This window comes from Rhinolophus sinicus, linkage group LG05 (genome assembly GCF_036562045.2).
Source record: "Rhinolophus sinicus isolate RSC01 linkage group LG05, ASM3656204v1, whole genome shotgun sequence".
NCBI lineage: Eukaryota > Metazoa > Chordata > Mammalia > Chiroptera > Rhinolophidae > Rhinolophus > Rhinolophus sinicus.
The window spans coordinates 137,529,111-137,553,402 of record NC_133755.1 but is presented as its reverse complement, the minus strand read 5'-3'; the positions used below and the strand labels follow the sequence as shown (position 1 = coordinate 137,553,402).

At 44.2% G+C, this 24,292-nt stretch overlaps 1 protein-coding gene across 8 annotated transcripts in view; it reads left to right on the top strand.

The window, feature by feature from the left end:
- Window positions 1–24,292, top strand: part of SCML4 (Scm polycomb group protein like 4) — a 96,620-nt gene that overhangs the window by 56,125 nt on the left and 16,203 nt on the right. For 4 of the 8 annotated variants that reach the window (XR_012496708.1, XM_074333362.1, XM_074333364.1 and 1 more), the window contains 3 exons: window positions 3,197–3,326; window positions 5,582–5,782; window positions 10,006–10,200. Coding sequence is in view for 6 of the 8 variants with exons in the window: in XM_074333362.1 (XP_074189463.1) it covers window positions 3,197–3,326; window positions 5,582–5,782; window positions 10,006–10,200 (526 nt within the window). In the remaining 2 variants the exon portion in view is untranslated. Of the gene's footprint in view, window positions 1–3,196; window positions 3,327–5,581; window positions 5,783–10,005; window positions 10,201–10,231; window positions 21,191–24,292 lie in introns of those variants that run through there. The other 4 variants (XM_074333365.1, XM_074333366.1, XM_074333368.1 and 1 more) reach the window with 3 other exon arrangements.

Genomic DNA, 24,292 nt, shown 5'->3' with positions numbered 1-24,292 from the left:
CATCCCCCCTTCCCTCCAGCCCCTGGCAACCACCATTCTATTTTCTCTTTCAATGAATTTGACTACTCTAGGTGTCCTATTAGTGAAATCATAGAGTATTTGTCTTCTTGTGACTGGCTTATTTTACTTAGCATAATGTGCTTAAGTTTCACCCATGTGGTAGCATGTGACAGGAATTTTATTCCTTTTTAAGGCTGAATGATATTTCCTTGTATGTATACCACAGTTTGTCCATTCATCTGTCCATGGATCTTTGCAGTTGCTTCCACAATGACTATTGTGAATAATGATGCTATGAGTATGAATATACAAATATCTCTTGGAGATCCCACTTCCAATTCTTTTGGCTATATACCCAGAAGTGAAATTTCTCAGTAATTCTAATTGAAAATTTTTGAGGAACTGCCATACTGCACTATTTTACATTCCCACCAACAGTGCACAAGTGTTCCAATTTCTCCAAATCCTCACTAGCACTTGCTATTTTTATTTTTGATAGTAGCCATCCTAATGGGTGTTGTATGGGTGGGATCTCATTGTGGGGCAAAAATCTTTTGATCCCACCTTTCCCTCTTGTTATGGCTGATTCTCTGTGTTCCTTTAAGACAAGACTCCTTAAAAGACTTGACTTGACTTCCTGGTCCCAATGCCTCTCTTCCCATTATTTCTCAAGTTTATTCCAATCAGGTTCTCATCCCACCCACAGCACCACCACCTCTCTTGTTGAAAAGTCGCTACATGTAATGGCTGCTTCTAGTCTTCCTTGACTGACGTGGAAGGCACTTGACATGGGTAATCATTCTCTGCTCCACGAAACCCTTTTTTCGTTTGGCTCCCACAGTGCCACACTGTCCCAGTTGTCTTTCTACCCCACTGGACGCCTTTCCTGGTTTCTTTTTCTGGTTCCTCCTCATCTCTCCGACCTTTTTCTGTTGAAGTCTTGCAGAGCTCAGTGCTTAGATCCTTCTCCATCTACACTCAATTCTCCGATGACCTCACCCATTATCATGGCGTTAAATATCAACTCTGTATTGATGCTTCTCAAATTAAATCTCCATGTACTCTTTCCACCAGAACTCCATACTCTAGTAGATGTACCTGCCTACTTAATATCTCTACGTAGATCTAGGCATCTTGAACTTGACATGTACAGAACGAATCCCTGGTCTCCCCTAGTCCTCTCCACTCTCATCCTCCTCCCCACTACCTCCCAAAAAGAACCCTTAGTTCACCTACAGCCTTCCTGGCCCAAACCCTTGGAATCATTTTTGACTTTTTTCTCTCTCTCTCACACACCATGTCCAGTGTGTCAGTAATCCCTGCTGGTTTCACCTTCAAAATCTATCCAAAACCTGTCCACTTCTCATCACTTCCACTGCTATCACCCTGATCCAACCTATCTCCATCTCTTGTCTACTCTAGATCACTGGTTCTCCAACCTTTGCCCCTTTTATCTCTTCTCAACACAACAGTTAGAAAGATTGTTAACATGTCAGTTTAGATCCTGTTCACAAGAGCTCAGAGAACTTAAGTGTCCTATAAAGCCCTGATGGCTTTATCTACCTCTCCCATCTCACTCTGGCCTCCCTGCAGAACACAAACACTCCAGGGAAGCTCCTGCCTCAGGACCTTTGCACTTGATATTCTCATTCACTGGGGTATTCTTTCCATAGACACTGGTATGATTTTCTCCCTCACCTCCTTCAAATCTTTGTGTAATGTCACCCAAGAAGGGCCTTAACCACCCTATTTTAAAATGTCAGTGTACTTCTCAATTGTACTTCCTATGCCCCTTCGCTCTTTATTTTCACCCTCAGCTCTTATCACCCTCTAACATGCTATATCACTGACTTATTTATTTTGTTTATTGTCTGTCCCTCCAATGACATAGGATGTCACTTACACAAGGCAAAGATTTTTGTCTGCTTTTTTTTTTTCCTTATCATATCCCCAGCAGCCAGAAGAGTGGCTGGCTTACAATAGGGGCTCCATATATATTTGTTGAATGAATAAATGAGTGAATGTACAATGGTTACATAACTAGCAGTAGGAATACTATTTCTCCATAACTATTATTATTATTCTATCCTAAAAATCCGGGAGGTAAGTTAAGATGTGAATGGGAACTCCATCTATCTTAACAATAAAACATACACCCTTGCTACTCAAAGTGTGGCCCATGGACAGGAAGCATCAGTACTACCTGGGAGCTTGTTAGAAACACGGAATCTCCAGGTCCCACCCCAGAAATCCTGAAGCAGAATCTGCATTTTTAATGAGACTCCAGGTGATTAATTGCAACTTTAAGTTGAAAAGCACTAGTGTTGAGCAATAGTCCTCTGTGCATTGGAATCATCGGAGTATTTTTAAAAACTCTTGATACTTGGGCCCCACTCCCAGGGATTGACTTCATTGGTCTGGAGTGTGGTCCATGGATAGGTCAGTAGTAAAGAGGTGAAGTGACTGACTTACTATTTTCGGGTGGAGAGCTAAGATCAGAAACTCGTCTGTCAAACCTTGGTTTTGGAGAACGATTTGTTGGCGTTGACCTCATCAGTCAGCATCTCCTCCTTAATCCATGACAGCAAATTTCAGTTCCTCATTTGTGGCTTCAAATGAGACCTTCCAGGTGGCTGGTTCTTACCAGTTGAGAATGCCCTCCTGTCCTGTCCACACTCAGGCCACCTTCCAGTCTCTACTGCAGGAAACAAACACAGAGCAATATGTCAGTCCTCGGGAGAAACAGCTCCTGCTCTCCTTTCCAGTGGGATGCAGATGTGAGCAGAAAGCTCAGCAGAGAGTGACGAGAGCTTCCGGTTCAGCCTCTGGGTGGCTGTCGGGAAAGCCCTGCCCATAGGATTCCTCAGGCTGGGAACTGCCCCCCATTCTGCATCCTGCGCTCAGAGATTTCAACTCTTTACACTTCTGTGTGCTCTCACACCCGTTGGCTGACACAGTTGTTTTCTGGGTGGCTGCCCTGTAAGGATGGGGCAAAGAGCTGACCTCTGTGTGTGACCCTAAAACATAAATCTTGAACATGGCCTTGAATCTGAAGTTCAGCTACCACAGCCCCACAGTAGAAAGGTGTGGAAGCCTGACAGAGTTGCCATGGTTAGCTGCCATCCAGGAAAGATTCTGAGAAGGTGTAGAGAGCATGGCCAGATTTGTCATTGACCAAATGGGCTCTCTCTTGCAGCTCAAGTCTCGGGTTCTCATGACTCCTTTAGCCCTCTCACCTCCGCGGAGTACACCGGAGCCCGACCTCAGTTCCATCCCTCAGGACGCAGCCACCATACCCAGCTTGGCAGCCCCACAGGCTCTCACAGGTAGGTCAGGCAAATGAACTCCAAGACTGTGATGGCCTGCCCATCATCTAACAGTTACTTTGTGAATTAGAAAGCTGTCACCAAGGTAGCTCAAAAGAAGGATTTAGTACGTTAGCCGAAGGATTTAGTATGTTAGCCGGATAGTAGCTAGGACGACCAGATTCTCTGAGAACATGAGTTTAAGTGTCTCACGGTTTGGATTATTTGAAACTTGGTTTTCAATGCATCTTGAGTTCAGCGGGTTGCCTTGCGGTGGGACTAGAAGGAGCGGTTGATGGCCCAGGTTTTTCTTTTTAGAGTGAGGTTTACTTAGCATCAATAGTGAGCCTGATCACCTTGAAGAGTTTCCATCCCTGTGCTTGTACTTCCAGATCTCCTAAGGAGCCTAATCTCCCTTAATCCCACCTGGCACCCTCCACAGGTAGTGCCCAGGCCAGTCTGTGTCACGGGGCACCCACCAACCGACAGTTCCTTTGTAAGAGAAACAGCAGTCGGATGGTTTCTCTCTCTCTCTCTCTACACACACACACACACACACACACACACACACACACACACACACACAGTTCCCCCTCACCACAACTCCACTCCCCACTCTGGTCCCACTTAAATCCCTTCATTCTCCTCCCATTGCTCTTAGGTAAAGACCAAACTTGTTAATATGACCACCAAGGCCCTGCGGGTTTGTCCCTTTATGATTCAGCCCTTTGCTCTCCTCAGTCTCTAGGGCCCACCATATGATCTTAGCATGTTCTCTTCCCTCTATCTAGCATGACCTTCCCTCTGGTCACCCTATTCCTCCCTTGTATCCCAGCTCAGGCATACCTCCCTCCAGAAATCCTGCACTGGCTTCCTGCCAGGGTTCCCCTGGGACGGACCCCTAGATGGGCTCTCCTAGTGCCTCCCCATGTTTCTCACTGCCACAGGCCCACATCAGTTCCTGTGACTCTCTGAGTAGGTCAGCCTCCCCCCTGCCCCGGCCCTAAGCTCTGTGAATCTCTGTGAAGCTCTGAAAATGGTTTGGTTCACCATTTTTTTCTGTAAGGCCTTACACAGCATCTGGCATGAAAGGCTCTTTTTCATTATATTTCTTTAATCATCTGGGATGAGTAGAAAAAGAAGGCAGCCTGGCAGAGTGAGAAGAGCACAGGCCTTGCCATCAGAAAGACTTGAGTCCAAATCCCCACCACACCACTAATTACAAACTGTATGAGCAGCCATCTCACCACTGGAAACGTCAGTTTCTTCATTAGTGAAGAAGTAATAACACCTTATTCCCAGGCTTGTCTTAAGAATTAAATAAGGTAAAATATCCAAAGTGCCTGGACCATAATAGGTGGTCAATAAAAACAAATGTCCTTCACCTTTGGTATTACCACTCTATACTTCCAAACTCCTCCTGGGCTCCTCTTTAAGTCCCTCTTCAACACTCCTTTGCATTACTGGTCTGCAAGGCAAGATGCTCACACTCTGGGGCCAGGAGTTGGGGCGGGAAACACAAGAGTAGAGTCATTAGTGTGCAGAAGAAAACACGATGCCTACTATTACCATTTGTTTGTATCTCATCCTTTAACATTTCAATTTCTTGGTCATGTTCTTAAGTGTACTCAATACATTAATACAAAAATGTGTATAACGTATACATAAATAAACACATTTTGGGGCATGTGCTCAACATCTTTTCTGATGGCGTATGTTACTTTAAAAATGTGGAAACCATTGATGGGGTTCACCAAAATGGGCAGCTGAGTGTTTATTTTCTCTGAAATTGTAAAATAGCATGCTCTTTAGAAGTTGAATACATAGTTTTTAGAGCAATCAACATCATCTTGATTTCTTTTTTTAATTCATCAAAAGTTAACAAAAAATGTGGCCAACATTATGTGTAGCTTGATGGCATCCTTGGAGGAGGAGGGAAGATTTTGTATGTGTACGTGCCCAGCATGGAAATGTGTTTATAGACGTGTTCCACGTGGGCCTCCATAACTGTCTACAATTCAGATAGGAGCACATAGATTTCACCCACCTGTCCATCTGTCCCCAACCAAGAGGCCCTCTTGAGAGCAAGCCCCGGCCGTTGGGATGATTGGCAACCTTGCCTCTTTTACTTGGGAAGTGGGTAGAACCAGTCCCACTTTGGCCCTTTTTCAGCTCTCCCAAGGCCAGGGCCAAGGGGGCATGGCTGAAGCATCGCTGAGCCCCCCTGGCCCAATGTGCATCGGTGCTGAGGACTGTGTGGGTCTCTGTTTCCACAGTTTGCCTCTACATCAACAAGCAAGCTGACGCAGGGCCCTACCTGGAGAGGAGGAAAGTGCAGCAGCTCCCTGAGCACTTCGGGCCTGAACGGCCGTCGGCGGTGCTGCAGCAGGCCGTGCAAGCGTGCATCGACTGTGCCCACCAGCAGAAGCTGGTCTTCTCTCTGGTCAAGCAGGGCTACGGTGGCGAGATGGTGTCAGGTAAGGCTCTGGTACGGGGTGTAGGAGGAAGGCCGTGGGAGTCGCTGAAGAGGAAAGCAGCCATTCTCAGGCTTGGGGGACAGTGGTGTGGCCAGGGTGTATCAGCCACCTGTGGGGCGCCAGGGCTCTTCATGAGCTTGTGGGCTGAAGGCTCTCTCAGAGCACAAGGAGAAGATGCTTCCAGACCTGGACAAGAAGACTGGATATTTGAAACCTCACCCTTGACTCTTTTCTTTCTTCCACCCCTGACTTCCACCCCTTAAGTTAATCCTATTGCTCTAACTTCAAAATATATCCAGAATCCAGCCACCTTTCACTACCCATAGTAACCACTCTAGTTCTTTAAGAATGTAAGTCAGATCATGTCCCTTTTTGCCCTAAACCCTCAGTGGCTCTCATGTCACTCTGAGAAAAAGCCTTAGAAGGGCTTAGAGTCTCTTGTGTGACCCGGCCCTGACCACCTCTTTAATCTCTTGGTCACTTCTCTAGAGTCCCCGACTCTGCTCTGGCCATGGTGGCCAACTTGCTGTTCTCCCTCTGCCCTCCAGCCATGCTTCTTCCCCAGGGTCTGTGCATCTCCTATTCTCTCTTTCCAGAATGCTCTTCTGCAGCTGTCTTTGTGACTTGCTCCTGGATTTCCTTCAGGCTTCTCCTCAAAGGCCCTTTCCTGACCACCTTGTTTAAAATACCCGCCCTTAAGCCCTGGAGCATCAGGCCTTTGTAAGGTGTCTTGACTCCAAGGGGAGAGCCCGGTGTTTTCTCTGACCCAGCCTTGTGGACATGGCCTCCATATTACCAAGGAAAAGGGGCCGTGCAGGTGACACTGCTGGCTGGTTAAGAAAGGGTCAGGGGAGAGAGGTGTGTAATGTGGCTGCTTCCTGAAGAGCCCAAGTAGGGGCATTTTATTTAACTCCAGATCCCCGGGGCCTGGGGCTGGGAAGCGTGTCCAACATAGCTTCCCCAGCTCTGATTGATTCCGCGCTCCTCTGGAGTTCCCTCTGAGCAGGAAGCTGGGTCTGACTTGCTGGTAATTGATTAAAAAAGAACTTGGCAAGGTCCAGTGCATGTGTCTGACCCGGGATGACTTTTAAGAGACTTTAGCAGACACGAACAGAGACAGAAGGAAGAAGAACTGCACCAAGAGAGGTCAAGAGGAGACTCCTGCTGTCAGGCCCTCCAAGAGCCCCTGGGCTGTTCTTCTCCTGGTTTCTGTCTGAGAGCCAGGTTCTCCATCCTTGGCTGCAGTCTAAGCTCAAAGACCTTGTCCTTTTCCTTGCTAACCACCCGGACTCAAAACACAGACCTGGTGCTAAAAGAAAGCTACACCCTCTTGAGTGAATCCCACCTGACTGACACTTTATGGTCTCCGCCCCCAAAGCAGGGATAGCTGACCCCATTTTCTCTACTTTCCTGCTCAGCCTTTTTGTGGCCTCAGGGCCCTTAGCGCTGGGGAGGAGCTCCTGCAGTGCCTCGCACCAACGCGAGTGTGGGCAGAGCCTCGCCAAGTGTCCCTTGGCTGAAGGATTCCCATGAAGGCCAGAGCTGAGCACTTGGTCTTATGTCCCTGAGAATGCAGTAGCGCTGAGGGGACTCCTCATGTCACCACACTGAGGTCACAAAGTGGCAAGATGGTCTTTCGTGTTACTGATAGTGATTGGAAGCTCAGCAAGGATAAGTGACAGTCCCAAGGAGGGTAGGGAAGGACTCAGGAGAAACAGCTAGACTCTCCCACTCTCCATCTAGAAGCTGATCCCTGGGGCACTGCTTTCCACATATTCCTATACACAGAGAATGGGAACATTGGTGCTGGCACGATGGGCTAAAGGAACCAACTGCCATGGCTGGGCCGAGGGCCACCCCAAGGGCTGAGAAGAGCGTATCATAGCCCATCCCCCTGCATACTTGCTGAGGTGCTCCGCCTTAGCCACCCTCTCCCACAGGGGTAGACTTTACGATCTCACAAATTCCAAGTCCTCCTCCAGCAGATAGAACTTTCCCACTTGTGTGATCTCCCAGGCACCTCCAGGAATGTATATACACATTGATTAAGGGACAGGCCTGATACCCCAGACCCTCCTGCTATGGGTTCAGGTTCCAACACACCCAGTTTTTTAAAGTAGTGGAGGCAAGCAGAAGTACCCATGCTAAGAGGGAATGTCTATAGCATCTGAATGGCCAAGATGCTCCCTTGGTGAGAGCATCTTGGGAGCTCTTTGGCTGGTTTTATCAATCAGTGTCACCTGGAGTATGAAAATGACAGGCAAATCTACGTAGAGGCCACATGAGCTAGAAAAACCACTCCAGGCCCTCTCCACAGTTTACTCATCTATCACATAAGGTAAAAACCTTTTGCCCACTGTCCTCATAGGACATTCAGGAAGTCTAAATGAGGTGATGGATAGGAAAGCACTTATCACACTATAAAGAGCTACACAAAAGAAATGGATTTTTTTGGATCAATTATTCAAATGGGTGTTTTTTTTTTGTTTGTTTATCTGGGTTTTTTGTTTGTTTGTTTGTTTTTAGTTCTGAAATCAAAACTAGCTCTCATTGCCTCTGCCCTTGCTGTCTGCCTGCCTTTGGGAGATATAATGTAAAAAACCAGGCTGCCCTCCAGGTGTTCACACCGAGTGTTGGAGGCCTAAGTGGGAGCAGAATGTCTTGTTTGTGATCTCCTTGTGTGTTCTTCATGCTGGAGTTGGTGTGCAAGCTTCTTGGGGTGAGAGAGGGCTGTGAGGGGAATTACAGAAAGGAACATGCTCTGTGCTGGGAAAAACTGGTGTTTCTTCCAAATTCTGAAAACCCTATAGAAATCGAGTTTGATCTAGCCTCACTCTGGAAAGATTATTGTTCTTTTTTATAAAGACTCCTTCCCTAGAAGGCTAGAATGAATCCTGAATTCTGTGATGGTAGGTAAGAGTTGGAGACCTCAGTACAAACTCAGGTTGTTTTGAATCTATCTCTATCTATCTATCTATCTATCTATCTATCTATCTATCTATCTATCTATCTATCTATCTATCTATCATCTATCTATCATCTATCTATATATATCTACCTTAGACATATCTAGATAGAGAAATAATTATAATGGGATAGTTTATATTTACATACACTTCTTAGCTCTCTCCCCTGACAGACCCCAGAACTGCTGACATCCCAGTAGCAATGAGCACATCCAGAGCTCAAATCTTGGTTTCTAAATATCACTCTTCAATAAAAGGAACCAGGACTCCTGGAGAAATGGTTGATATAAGGGCTGGGGCAGGGAAAATACAAGGTGAACCTGGACCATATTAAAGTGTCAGTAACCAAAGAATTACTAAAAAAATAATAAAATAAAATAAAATAAAATAAAATAAAATAAAATAAAATAAAATAAAATAATAAATGGGGGCATGTCATAGGCACATAGGAGTCAACCTGAAATCTCCCAAAGATAAAAGTTGGCACAATTTGAGCAGCAAAATAAATACTATCCTATTGGATAACCCACAGTACACAATAAATATACCGAGTCTGTATGCTATTAAGAAACAATCTAATAAACAAACAAACAAACAAACAAATAAATGGAGGAGAAGGGACAATTCTTCCCTATAGAAGAATTCCAAATACTATAGAGGCTCTCTCCTCTCCAGGAGGTAGAGCTGCCTCCCTCCATTATTCTTGAGTGTGGACAGGATCTTGTGACTTATTTCCAAGGAACTAAGAAAATGGAGAGTATAGTGGAGAAGTGTGGCAAATGCCCTGTTGGCCAAGGGATGAAGGTTAACACCCCCGTGATGTCACATGGATATCATGTATCCCTGACCTGATACGATGAGGAGGGCACTTTACCTCTGTGGTCTTCCTTTCCCCCAAAACCCATCACTCCAGTCAAATCATAAGAAAAACATCAGACAAACCCAAACTGAGGGACATTTTACAAAATACCTGACCATTACTCTTCAAAACTATCAAGGTCATGAAAAATAAGGAAAGACTGAGAAACAGTCACAAACCAGAGGACACTAAGAAGATGACAACTACACCCAATGTGGTCTCCTAGTGGAGAGCCTGGAACACAAACAGGACATTTGTGGAAAACCAGGTGAAATCCAAATAAAGCCTTGTCAAAAACCAAACAAAACTGCACACATAAAAAGCTCTTCCCCAGGGCTGATGGACTTGTGGCTTTGTCCAGCGCCCTGCTCTGAGCTGCTGTCTCTGTGGTTTTCCAGTCTCAGCATCCTTTGATGGGAAACAGCACCTGCGGAGTCTCCCTGTGGTTAACAGCGTGGGGTATGTCCTCCGCTTCCTCGCCAAGCTGTGCCGAAGCCTCCTGTGTGATGACCTCTTCAGCCACCAGCCCTTCCCCAGGGGCTCCAGTACCTCCGAAGAAGCCCAGGAGAGCCAGGAAGGCAGGATGGAGTCAGGTAGGCTTTGTCCATTTGTCCTCCCCAGGCCTGCTGGTGGTCCCAAGTGTCCCTGCCCTCCCAGGGTAGGTGAAGCTGCTGCTGAGGAAGCTGCTGCAGGTCTTCAGAGCTCTCTTGCTGGAGGTCCATGCTGCCTCTCTGAGAGCCCTGGGAGCAGTCAGGACTGGCCCGGGACCAAGGATAGCTAGACAGTTTTCCCCAGGCTGTAGTGGGAAGAGATCGTTCCATTATAGCTTTTAGGCCTATGTTATTAGAATTTAGACAATGAGACCACATTGTGTATGAGTGATTGTTCTTCACTCTCTTCTAATTAAGACTTTTGGACATTTATTCATCACTGTTGAGTAGTTGAAAGACTACAAAACTAAGGGACTAAGAAATCCTGAAAAAGCTAGGGCTAAAGAACTGATTCCTTTGGTTCTTGCTGTGGGCCTCAGATGCCTACCCATGTCAATAAAAGGTGTACCAGAGTGTCTATTATTACAGAAATTTGACCAGGCCATAAATCAAATATGTCTTCCAGCGAGAGTTAGTGTTTCTTTCTTATCACAGGATGGAAAGTAACCCAGGGGCTGAGTGCTTTTTGTCCCACCAGCCCCAAAATAGCTCAGCATGGGAAAGTGGCCAGTGGGAAGGGCAGCAAGTTCACATGGGCAAATGTGTCGTGACATTGTCTGCCCTCACGGCTAGATGCTGACAGGAGGTGCTCCTTCCCCACTTAGCACCCCTGAGTTATGGACTTGCAAACAGGTAATCATGACTCCATGTGTGGGTTCCAGGCTCCCAAGGATGAACAGAAATGTTGCCTTTTTTCTTTCTTTGGAAGTAGTTTTGATATATATATAAAGAACACATGCATAAATAGTAAAGTTGGAATCTATGTCATTCTGCAAACATTTGCTGAACCCAATTCTGTTCCAAGTACCATGTGAGACCTTGTTTTGGGATAAGACAAATGCATGAGCTTAGGAAAGTTATTGTGGTATTGAGCAAGCATTACAAATAATGAAAAACTGAGGCATGTGCTCAAGACAGCCTCAGAACATTTAACAAAACGATACATATAGTAAGGGTGGCTATATCTTTAGCCTAGGAGGACAACAGGGAAGGATAAACTTAGATTCTTTTTCTTTTTTTTTTTTTTTTGCACACTTTTTTTTAAAAATTTAATCTTCAATTACAGTTAACACAATATTATGTTAGTTTCAGGTGTACAACATAGTGATTAGACATTTATATAACTTACAAAGTGATCACCCCAATAAGTCTAGTACCCATCTGATACCATATATAGTTATTACAATGTTATTGACTATATTTCCCTATGCTGTACTTCACATCCCATGACTATTTTTATAGAAATTTGTACTTCTTAATGTCTTTTATTTTTTTCATCCATGTTTTCAACCTCCCTCCCATCTGGTGACCGTCAATTTGTTCTTTGCATCTATGTTTGTTTCTGTTTTGTTTATTCATTAGTTTGTTTTTTTAGATTCCACATATAAGAGAAATCATATGGTATTTGTCTTTCTCTGTCTGCCTTATTTCACTTAGCATAATACCCTCTAGGTTCATCCATGTTGTCGCAAAAGGCAAAATTTCATCCTTTTTTTTAAATGGCTGATTAATGTTCCATTGTACATATGTTCCACAATTTCTGTTTCCGTTTGTCTATTGATGGACACATAGGATGCTTTCATATCTTGGCTATTGTAAATAATGCTGCAATAAACATAGGGGTGCATATATCTTTTTGAATTCGTGTTTTGGATTTCTTCAGATAAATACCCAGAAGTGGAATTATTGGGTCATATGGTAATTCTATTTTTAATATTTTGAGGAACCTCCACACTGTTTTCTATAGTGGCTGCACCAATTTGTAATCCCACCAACAGTGCATGAGGGTTACCTTTTCTCCACATCCTCACCAACACTTGTTATTTGTTGCTTTATTGATAATAGTCATTCTGACTGGTGTGAGGTATTATCTTGTGGTTTTACTTTGCATTTCCCTGATGTTTAGTGATGTTGAGTTTTCATATGTCTATTGGCCATGTGTACGTCTTCTTCGGGGAAATGTCTATTCAGGTCCTCTGCCCATTTTTTTGTAAGATTGTTTGTTTGTTTTTCATAGTAAGTTGAATGAGTTCCTTCTGTATTTTGGATAATAACCTTTTATTAGATGTATCATTGGCAAATATCTTCTCCCATTCAGTAGGATGTTTTTTCATTTTGTTGATGGTTTCCTTTACTATGCAAACACTTTCTAGTTTGATGTAGTCCCATTTTTTTATTTTTTATTTTGATTCTCTTGCCTGAGGAGACTCATCCAAAAAAATATTGCTAAGAGTAGTGTGAAAGAGTTTACTGCCTATGTTTTTATTTTATTTTAGGAGTTTTATGGTTTTAGTTCAGACTTAAGTCTTTAATCCATTTTTAGTTTATTTCTGTATATGGTGTAAGAAAATGGTCTAGTTTCATTTTTTTTGCATGTATCTGTTCAGTTTTCCATACACCGTTTATTAAATAGATTGTCTTTACCCCATTGAATGTTCTTGCCTCCTTTGTCATATTAATTGACCATATAGGCATGGGTTTATCTCTGGGCTCACATGGGATCTGTGTGTCTATTTTTATGCCAGTATCATGTTCTGATTTCTATGGCTTTGTAGTATAGTTTGATATCAGGTAGTGTGATACCTCCAACTTTGTTCTTCTTTCTCAATATTGCTTTGGCTATTCGGGATCAACAGATTCCTATCACAGATTTTCTCAGATACTGTCAAGAACCTTGTGTACAATTTTACTTTAGTCACTCTGAAACCTGGGAAACAGGAAGAAATTTAGCCTTTACAAAGAAGGGTACCTAATTAAATATAGCCTATACGAACAGCTGTTATATACGTCTATGTTTTTCTTGATATCTCTATATGTATGAAGGGAAAAGTCTTCTCATCTCTCTGGGCCTCAGTTTTCTAAATGAGGGGTTGGAGTTGGTCCTATATAATGTTCCTTCTGGTTCTGACAGTATGAATCTGGCCTCTCCTGTAAAACTTAGTTGACTCAGAAACGTATTCTAAAATGAATGTATCTTCTAGTGAATCTTGCTTTGAAAATAGCAGAATTGTCTGATTTCACTTCTGAAACTCTTGAACCATTGTTACACTGAACAACCAATGACCCACGGGTGTAATCATAAAGCCACATCATCCGTGTCTCCCCTTCTTCTTCAAATGTATCCTGTAGGACCACTTCTTCCCTCTCCATGGATGAAATTTAGGACAGATATTGTGACTTTTCTGGCTTCTTTCAGGTAACAACACATTCTTTAGTCAATAATTAATATGTCCAGGTCAGTGTGATAATCAAACTTTAAATTTCACTCAAAGATATAATTACTCCACATTCCCAGCTCAGGCCTGCTTTGACCAGTTGCCTGCAGCAGGAAAGGAGGGTATGGTTGGCTTTCGTCCATCCCCCACCCAACCTTGTGTTTTTGCCTCCTCCCGTGTCTGGCTAATAATGATTTTGAATCCTTCATGATCAGAGTGGGGAAGGAGGAGAGACAAGAGGCAGGAGAGTTTTTACTTAACGGATCCTGCTGTGAGTTGTCATCATGCTCCCTGGTTCTGGCAGGTGTTTAAAGCTGATTCTTTGTCCTGTGAGCTCTTACATGGGTCCTTTGGTGAATCTATCATCTGTCACCTGCATTTTTCCTTGACATGGACAAATGTAACTCTTCTCCAGCGGGTCATTTATAGTTCCTTCGACCGCCTCAAGACATCTGCAGGTCAATCTCTAACTTCTTTCTGTTGAGGTCCCCTTGTGCCGCCAGACAGTCACAGGAAAGGATGTAAGATGACCTCACTTCAAATCTCTCTTCTGATGGCCTGCATCTGGTCCCTGAGAAACACTCACACATTCTTTACCCAAAGAAAACGTGGGCATGCAGGCCAACCCCTACAGGTACCTCTCCTCTGCTCTGCCATCAGAACAGCCAGCCTTGTACATTTCTCATGGGAATCAAACAATAATCCACTGTGTCTTGAAAGTTCCAGGGACAGATAGCTTATTCACGTAGCCATGTTGAAGCCCTTGGGAACATACTGGACAGTTCTCGCCATAATTCATCTTGTAGTCAACCTGTTTTTGAATCGCTACAATTTTTTTTTTTTCTTTTGCAGGCTAGATGTGGGTGGTCATCCCAGATATAAAACTGGCTTTCTACCATCTCTTTTTCACAAGATCTGCACACTTCACTGTTTTCTGGGGTGTTTACTGTCTTGCAGCCTCAGCCAAAATGGAAACTAAAATAGTTTCATTTTAACATCCTGTCCCAGGAGCTTCACTTCAGCTGTTCTTAAGTGATCACTGAGGAAATACTTGCCTTGGTTTCCATCTTATTCTCTCCCCTACCAAGCTCACCATGTTGAATGAAGTTCCAGTGTTTTCTCTGGAGCAGTGTAGCTTTCTCGCTTCTTCCTTTGACTGAGGCAGGCATTTCTCCCTGAAAGCTGGTTTCATTCCTTGTGGGCTTGGCTTTAAGTAATGACTCCACCTGTCTTCACAAGCCCTTCCCTAGCCCATGACTGCTTTGAAAAACTGAATTACTCCAAATTAACCAACCTCGTGAAAATTGTTCCTCATGCCCTGGGTGTTGCACAATAGAGTCGTGCATCCGAGAGCCCCAGGGAAGGTAGAGGAAGGAGCTATGGCATGGTATGCTCTGAGCGGCCCTCTTGCCACACATCTTTCCCACCAGTCTGCCATGGGGCTTAAAATGACACCGTTATGGAGTTCTCCCTTAGAGTAAGACGTTGTCTTGTCGAAATTCCCTTAAAGGGTAACACATCAAATTATTATTACATTAGATGAGAAATGTATTTATCACCTGTTTGCCATTGTGACAAGAAAGGTGTGGGTATTTATAAGGGAGGAAGGAATGGAGGTCTTTGTTGGGTTTAGTCTGCATATCCGTCCATAGGACCATGTCATTCCAAACAAGATTGTACAGTCGTGAGCTCATTTGAACCATATCTTGCTCTGCCCTGAGGTTGTGTAGTCAAAGTTGGAGTGTTCCAGGCTTGGTGCCACACCATTAGAGGGTTTGTCAACATTCATTAGAGCACTTCCATAAGACAGTTAATCAGACAATAAGAAAATCCAAAGCCATGACACATGAGGAAATATCAAAGAAACTATGGTGTTTGTGGCTGAAAAATGGATGATTTGGGAAAGACATGATTTTCTGTCTGCTCCAGTATATTTGTATAGCAGCAGGTCATGTGGATTTGTTCTTTGTGGGCCTGAAGGTAAATTTAATTAAATCTAAGTTCTTGTCGCTCAAACTCTGGTCAGGAGCATCTTTATCACCTGAGAAAGGTAAAAGTTCAGCAGCCCTCCCACACTTTTAAACAATGGATCCCAGGTGTTTAGAAGATACATTAAAGTTTGATAAGCGTGGATTGAAGGAATGTTCTCCCAGGTAGAGAACTTGGCAGCTGAATAACCAGGTGGAACTCTCAGAAGATACCTCCCTCAGGGGTCAGGTGGAGTTGACATTCAGAAGAATAAAGGGCTACTGGGTGGTAGTGATCTCCCCATTATTAGTGACAAGTGTTGGTCCTTATGGGGAACTCTGGCAACTCAGAGGAGTAGGAGCAAGATGTCCTCTCTGGTCCCTTCCAGGCTGACAGTCCTGGCTGGAGGTGGCAGAGGACAGCCCTGGACAGCAGGAGGTCAGTGTGCCCCAGAAGCCCCAGCGAGGGGTCCTTCAGGGGTGAAGGTGAGGACACCATGACAGAGATGCTCACAGAACAGAGAGAAGGTTTCTTCCAAATCTCTTCCTCAGACCTGTGAAACATAAGCTCTCTCGCCAAATGATCATTTTGTGTCCAGGAAAAACCAGGCTTCAGACCTACTCAGCTGTCTGAATTCAGTCTGGAAGGTAGAATTCTTGGCTTGAGACCAGGAACTTCAGTCATTTTTCTCCAGTTCTGTGAACTGACAGCCACACGTGGTTTGTGTTTTAGGAAGTAGAGCAGCTATCTGGGTGCTTTAGGAGAATGGAGGCAGAGAAAGGGATTTGATAACATTTGTGGTTCTGTCAGAAGTCATGTGATGATCACGGGGAAATTTTTACCTTACCTTTGAATGTTGAAACAGAAGAAATCTATCTCAATTATAAATAAGCTTTAGCCGGAGCTTCTCAGTCGTTAACGTGCTTAGGAATCACCTGGGCGCCTTCTTAAAAAGCAGATTCTGGCTCAGTAGGGCTGGAGTGGGGCCTGAGAGTCTGTGTTTCTAACAGGTGCCCAGGTGACATGGGTTCTGTGGCTGGTTGGGGACCACACTTTGAGCGATAGATGTGGGCTGACAGAGTCCTGCTCACATAGGAAAATTTATTTCAGGTTTTCAAAAAGTTAGTTTACCTGCGATCGGCTGATGCCTCCCCAGTATAAGTGTTGCAACTAAAGATGATCTATGTCCCTTAGAGCTGTTCATGGGCTGGAGAAGAAGGGAGGGCCATGTGGGGGACAGAGTGGTCGGGCAAGGTGGCACGTGTGCAAACCCAGGTGAAAAAGAAAAGGTCTGAAGGGCTGGGGAGGAGGGTGAAAGAAAAGAAAGAATGATGGCAGGCAAACTTCTCAGTGTGGACTGGCCACCACCTGCATTGCAGCAGGGTCACTGTTCCCCAAAACCCTTGCTTGTACACTCACAATGGCACTTAGTGCTGCTTTATATTGCCAGAATATAAGGGGGTCTAGATCTCATCTAGATAAACTTGGGGATAGGGCCATGCAGTCCCCAGCAGAACCTGAGACATAACAAGTCCACAGTAAATATTTACTGACTTGAATTCTATGCAACACAACAGACCAAATTGTCTGCTTACCAAGAGTAGGGGAAATCTTCTTTGGAAACCACAAATGTGATAGCTGAACTCTTCTGCAAGATGTAATGTAGAGATTGGTTTCCTGCCTCTTGAAGGTTTGACACGATGGGAACAAATTGTTTTTGTTGAACAGCTTTTTTGATACTCAGATGGTAGGGGGTGGGAGATGAGGAAGGACATTGATTCTTGAGCTGTGATGTTTTCTTCGTTGGCTGGTGGTCTCTGAGCCAGGCCCCAGAAAACTACTGGTGTAACAGACACTCCCAGTGTCTTCCATTATGGTTGCACCTCTACACTCAGCATTTAGACATCAAATCTGCTTCCTCGTTGAACTACAAATTTGTCTAAATATCATAGCTCTACAGAGAATGACTATGCAGACAATATCTATCTTTCCAAAGGATTGTTTATTCCTGAAAGGAAATAGAGTTTATCCAGTGGCACGAGTTCCATGACATAGAAACATTCATTGAGCTCACCCTATCTGTGATGCACTGAGGCCCACAGAGCCGAGGCCACTTGTTCAGAGTCACACAGAAAGGCAGCAGGAGGGAGGACATGGAGGCCAGGTCTTTCTCCCTGGCCCTTTGCTCTTCCTCCCAAGCTGGTCTGTCCATAGGGCCCTAACTACTTGCTGGGTGGGGTATGCATCCTGTTTCCCAGCTTAGAAAGCCTGACTACACAAAATGGATGTTCACAAGTGGCGTTTGGTATACGTGTGTCACTCCTTCTAGCAAAGAACAGAAGAACCCCCACCCTCCGTTTAGCAAACTCTAGGCAGAAACTGCACTCCAAGCAAGCTGATTCTCTCTCCTCCCTCTGGGTTTCCTATGTTGGCCCCATGGAGTGTTTCATCCTTGTCCCTGTGTCCCGGACACATCATTCCTGGATGACATACATGAGGCAGGCAGAGCTAGGAGAACTTTCTCTACAAAACCCGAACAAGGTGGTCTATTCCATCAGACATGAGGCAGAGTGTGATCTGATATTTTAAATAATATATGAAATAATAGAGGAATCAGAAGAAACAAAGGAAGGCTTGTTACTCCTGGCAGCTGCTTGTGTCCCAGTGCAGACCGATATGGCGGTATCTCAGGGCTGGATGTGTCCTGTCACAGCCATGGGCCGTGTGAACAAAATAAGTCGACATTCTCAAGCCAAGTGTTGGAAAGGGAGTCATTGGGAAGGAGAACAAAGTATCACTGTCAAGTTCAGGTCTTAAGAATCCTCGCAGAAAGTGTTGATGGGAAGGTGAAGAGGGTCCACAAGTTCTGCAGCAAGTACTAAGTCTCTTATATGTTTTCAGACAGACAGGTCCATGAGAAGCCCAGCCCCAGAGCTCCTAGCATGGAATACAGAATATTTACCAGTACAGGATTTCTAATCTGAGTTCTGCCTGTGTACCGATATGATTCACTTAGGAAAAACTATTTATTACATTTGTAATTGTATCATTCATTAAATTATAACATCTGTACATATTTTAAAACATTGTGTGAAAGGGAAAATATAACCTCTAGAGAAAAGCCTCGCTTTGAAATTTAAAGCAGATTTTTACAATGTTCCCTAATTTGTTGGATCCCTTTGCATAAGGGGCTTAGGTTCTCTTTCAAGTCCTGCACCTACTGAGGAATCACAAGATAGGTATTCAATAATTATTGGTTAAATGAATTAATGAATATTCCAATTAAGTTATTGGAACCTCCCAAGGTACTTTAAACATGGGATAAATAGCATGATATTGAATCATGTTGACCAATTTGATAATATTTTAGTAGAAAATATCTATATTGAAATGCAACAAAAAGAAATTAAGATGACATTCTTCTCGTCCAAGATCACACGTAAAATAGTTTTGTGGATTAAAGATGCTGACGCTGAAGACTTGAGGCACAGAAGGATGATGAGAGTAAATGCCCACCAGGCTCTCAACTGTTTGGGAGAGTTCCTCCTATGAGGGAGTGTGGAGGAGAAAAAGACCTGTAGAAAAAGAGACCATATGGACCCTCTCTTCCTACAGCGTAGTCTCAGAAACTCTCTGAAAGACAGCCTTACCCCTGTCTCAGGCCCTCTCTTCAAATAAAAAATCTACTGAAATCTGCTCCTTTGTTCCATGAGGTTAACAGTCCTTTATGTGACACTCCCACCCATCAGTCCACCATGAGTCACTCCCCAACTGGCCAGATGACGCTGGGGACTCCCGGGTCAGCTGCGGACAGCCTCTGTGTCTCTGGCAGGACTGTCTGAAGATGGACGGATGAGGAGATGGAGGGGATGGGCCATGCCTCTAAGGAGATCCAAGGACACGGTGACCAAGTTCTCTGACTTACACAGCAAAATTCAGAAAGCACAAGGACTGATGGAAACAAAGGACTGAGTATATGAGATGTAGCCATTCCCAAACCTCCAGAGCCCACAGTAGCTATAATTGGAGACTCTACCCACCCCTTCGGGTTGTTCCCCTGGACTGATCCCCCGAGCCCTTTGGTGGGCTCTAAGGTAATATCTTCAGGTTATCTGTCCCACGATCTGTTGCCCATGCATCAGAACAAAGGTTAAAATGGCAAACCATTCCAAGAGAAACTGAAGCAGCTTGGGAACCCAGTAGGCTTCTAAAATAAACTTCATTAATTCTTTCCCATTAGTGGGCAGTTTCTGGGCCTCATACATCCGCAGTGAACGCTTTGCTGCGAACAATCCCATAAATTTCCTGGCAGAGGATTGGACAGATATTCCATAGCAGATACATCGTATCTACTGCTGAATTAATAATTACAACATCCAATCTGGATAGGCAGAGTTAAAAGAAATGAAACAAATCTCCTTTTCCCATCTATATTATTTATCTATTGCTGTGTGACAAATTGCTGCAAAACTTGGTGGCTTAAAATTTCATTTATTATCTCACAGTTTCTGTGAGTCAGGAGTTCAGATGCAGCTTAACTGGATCCTCTGGCCCTGGATCTCCCACAAGATTGCAAGCACCTCAAAGCTCAACTAGGGAAGGATCCACTTCCTTGCTCATTCACGGGGTTGCTGGCAGGATTCGGTTTCCCACGAGATTTTAGTTCCTTGCTATATAGGTCTCCCCCCAGAGCACCTCACAACATGGAAGCTTGCTTCAAGAACATGCTCTCACTGGAAAGTACGCAAGCCTTCCTAAAAGTCAGATGCCCATGTAGAATTGAAACTTACAAGGTGTTCTCTATTCCAGGGACTCCAAAATTTTCCTGATTAAGGACCGCTTGTAATTTCCCCAAAGTTCTATGAAAGACCCCAAAGGGTGGGGGCTCTTGGGGAAACAGAACATGACTATGGAACATTCTACCCTCCCTCATCTTCACCCTCTCCTACCTCTTGGGACTTCTCATGAGCCTAGATGCGGAGGCTTGGCAAAGCGGCAGATAGAGAGGATGGTTATAAAAACAAAAAAACCTGTTCTCCTCTTGAGACTGAAAGGGCATTCATTATTCCAACCCACTGACTTTGGGCAAAATTGCCACAGGAGGAAATTAACCCGTAGGCCTAGAACAGTGTCTTAGGCAAACCAGAAACATTGGGGAAGACTGAAGTTCAGGTGTCAGGCATTAAAATTATAGTTGATTTCTGTGCATCTTATTAGGGGAGAAAATATATAAATGTACTTAAATGGACCAGAGGGGAGTCATAAGGTCAATTCTGAGGGCTGAGTGATCTGAACTTAGAGAAAAGCTTAAAGAGAAAATCTATACGAGCCAGAGACCAAGTTAATGGAAAATTTAATTGAAGGGAATGAAATGCTAAGCTTCCTAGGTAGTGTGGCCCGGTGCCCTTTGAACCAGGAAGGCTGGGACAAGAGGCCACAGAGGGCCCTCAGGGAAAACATGAGCTTATCTGAGCAAGAACAAGGGGCGGGACTGCCTGAGAAAAGGAAATCTGCAAACCTCCACAAGAGCCTCAGTGAAAGGCGGCTCTAGGGCAGAGAGGTTTCTGACACCATGAAGTCCCTCAGAGGTCCTCTCTGCTCCCACAGCACTGAGCAGGTGTTGGGCACCCGGCAGTGCCAGAGAGGAGCGTGTGTGAGGCTGCCTAGTGGCAGAGACACAGCCACCCAAGGTAGGAAACAAATGCCCTGTGTCCCTGGCTCCTAGCAGGGGAGGTACAGCTCTGCTGGGACCTGCTATTGTTCCCTGGGCCTTCTCCCTCCTGCCCCTTCCTCTTTCTGCTTCTCTCCTTGCAGGTATTTTTCTCTGCATCCGGAGCTTACTGGCTATGTCCCTCAGGTGGTGGCACCTGGGGAAGCATTGGGTCATAGTTATTCCACATCTATTCAATTGTGGTGTTATCGAGCTAACTGTATTACTTTCTTTTCTAATCTGCGTTTCCAGGCTAGGGGTTTGTGGTATGGTTGTCTCTTTAAGGAGCCTTGTCACGCAGTTCACACATGGAGCCCTCTGGACACGGATCCAGTGGTTTGACTTTCTTGCCAGCCTGGGCAGGGTTGTGTGGTCTGTTGGTCTAGGTAGACCTGCTGGGGACTGATCCTGAGAAAGGCACAGGCTCCTAGCCTGGGGGAAGGTGGCAGTAATGACTGTAAAAAGGGTTCACTCTGTGCAATTTGGAGATTATGACTGATGTGGGGAGGAAAAGTGGGGAGCGGAGGATGAGTGTGTGTGTGTGTGTGTGTGTGTGTGTGTGTGTGTGATTGAGAGAGACAGAGAGAGACAGAGAGACAGAGAGAGAGAGAGAGAGAGAGAGAGAGAGAGAGAGAGAGAGAGAGAGAGAACTGTTTAGTACTGGGAAAGAATAGTGTCTAAAGCTCTGGAATTTTGGAGTTATTATTGCATGAATAGGTATTATTTAGAGAACAATTTTGCAGATGGTCGTATTGTTGGTTTTCAGGGCATTTGGTTAGAGAATCCAAGTAAGTGCCAGTTTAGTTTTTTTAATAAAATAAATAGTCCAAGTTCACTGAACTGTGAGCAGTTAGGTCTTACGTTCTAAATGACAAGGGGTCAATGCCTACCTGAACTGAAACCTGGTCGAGTGTCTGTGGTTTTCTACACCTGGGCCCCTTTTTCCTCTCTGTGCCGCTCTCAATGCTTTGGGTCTCTCTCTCTCTTTTTTTCTCTCTCTAGCTCTTATCTTTCTTCTTCCTGTCTGTCTGCCTCTTCCTGCTTTTCTTTGGAGGTTCTCTACATCCCAGGTGCTCACACCTGACCCTCCAGAACTATAGCAGGAATGGGTTTCACCAGGCATTCTGGAAGCCTCTGCGGAGGCCTCTGCAGGGTGAGGGAGGAGGGGGAGTCCACAACACTCCTGATTCTGGAGTTTGTTCCCCAAACGTGAGGCTTAGACACGGTTCAGATTATAAAGCAAGTGGGGAACCCTTCAGGCTAGAGTGGGTTTTAACTCGTCTCGAGTGGTCTGTGGCCTCACTAATGGTCAGGCTTTATACACAGTGGCTACGGAAAACCATAGTCCACACATAAGCAATTGTAAGAAAGAAACATCAGCCTCCCTGAGAGTTCTCAAGCTACAAACCCTGAAAAGCTGGCATGCTTCTTTGAATGTGCCGTGTGTGCATTTGCCTTTCTATTTAAGCGTGCTCGTGTGATTATACAAAAGCAGATGATTCCTTTTTCTGGAGGAAACACCTCTTGTTTATCCCACTTTGCTGAGCTGGGGGTCTCTACAGCGATTAAATGGCCTTACATAGAGGCGGGGTGGGATCCTATTGTTTAGTGAGAGGTGACAAGACCCCTCATTTCAGATGAGAAGGGATTTTCTAAGAATCCGGGGGAAAAGGACCTTGTCAGCCCTTCAGCCCTGTGGTTTGCAGGAGTCTGTGCACAGGGGCTGGCTCCCTGCTGGGCATTGCGTCTGGACGATACCAGGTCTGCTGGCCCCATCTGGTGTTCACTCACCAGTCAGCCACAAAACCGCTTGAAAAGTGGAGTTCTCTTTCCAAGTGCAGATTTGGTTCTTTTTTCCAACTTTAAATGGTGACTTTAGGTAAAAACAATCCATGTGTCCCACTTTATTAAGTTCTTAAGTTACTGGAATACCTGTAATTACCTTAAGTTCTGCATACCTGTAATTCAACTACCTGTATGTTGGATGACTTAATGGTTTTGAATAGTATAAAGGGTATCTAGCAATCATCTTTTTAACTGAAGCAAAAGGAATTGGGTTAGATATAAGGAAGAACTTTCAGGTAATGAGATTTGTACCACAATGACCTAACTTGTGAGGGAGATTGTAAAATCTCTTTGGGGAAGCTTTTATTTCATGTTTTTATAAAATTGTTAAAATGTAATTTCATTCCTCATTTTTAATGAACTAAACCTTAAAATGCTTTTTATTTATATAAAGAAGTACATAGGAAGGGGAAATGCTTTATCTGTATCATTAAATTCTAGGAACTTCTTCCAATTTTAATGCCAAAGATCACAAAGTAAACAACAGTTTAAAGAATTGTTTTAATCAGCTATTACAATTAGATCCCCCTTCAATGTTTGAGAAACATCCTGACTTTTGTAGGATTTATTACCCAGTTATTAGTGTCATTCACTTTGTTAATGCAGACACCAATAATCCAAACTGCTCTTTTATTTGGTGTTTGGGAATTTTTATTTCATGTCTGAATTTTAAGGGGGCACGGCAGGAAAAAAAGAATCAATATGAGGCTTCAATACCAGGCTGAATTTCACACAGATGACTTTTTAGGAAAGAATATATTTAGAACTAAGGTTCCAGTCATTGAAAAATGTTATGCATCTTGGTTTGACACAACCTAGCTTGAAGGATACTGTTCTATTCCTTCCTTGGATTTTCTTCTAGTCTATGTATTAAGGAATCTAACTAGTTCTATTTTTCTCTTGAGGTGCACACACACACACACACACACACACACACACACACACACACTCACGTACACAATGATTTTTTTTTCTATATTTGTTCATCATTTTCTTTCAAACTAGATTGTAAATCATTAAAGACAATATCAGGCTATGTCTTCTATGTCATTTGTAGAGTCGTGGAACTTATTACACACCCAATACATACCAACTGGACATTGCCTATTAAGAGGTATTTTGGGGGGCCAGAATATCTGGCTTTGTATCCTCGTCCTGCTACTTTTCCTTCTGTCATATCTGGGAATTGCTGCATAACTTCTCAAATATTCCATCCAGTTATTTGTAAAATGAGGAT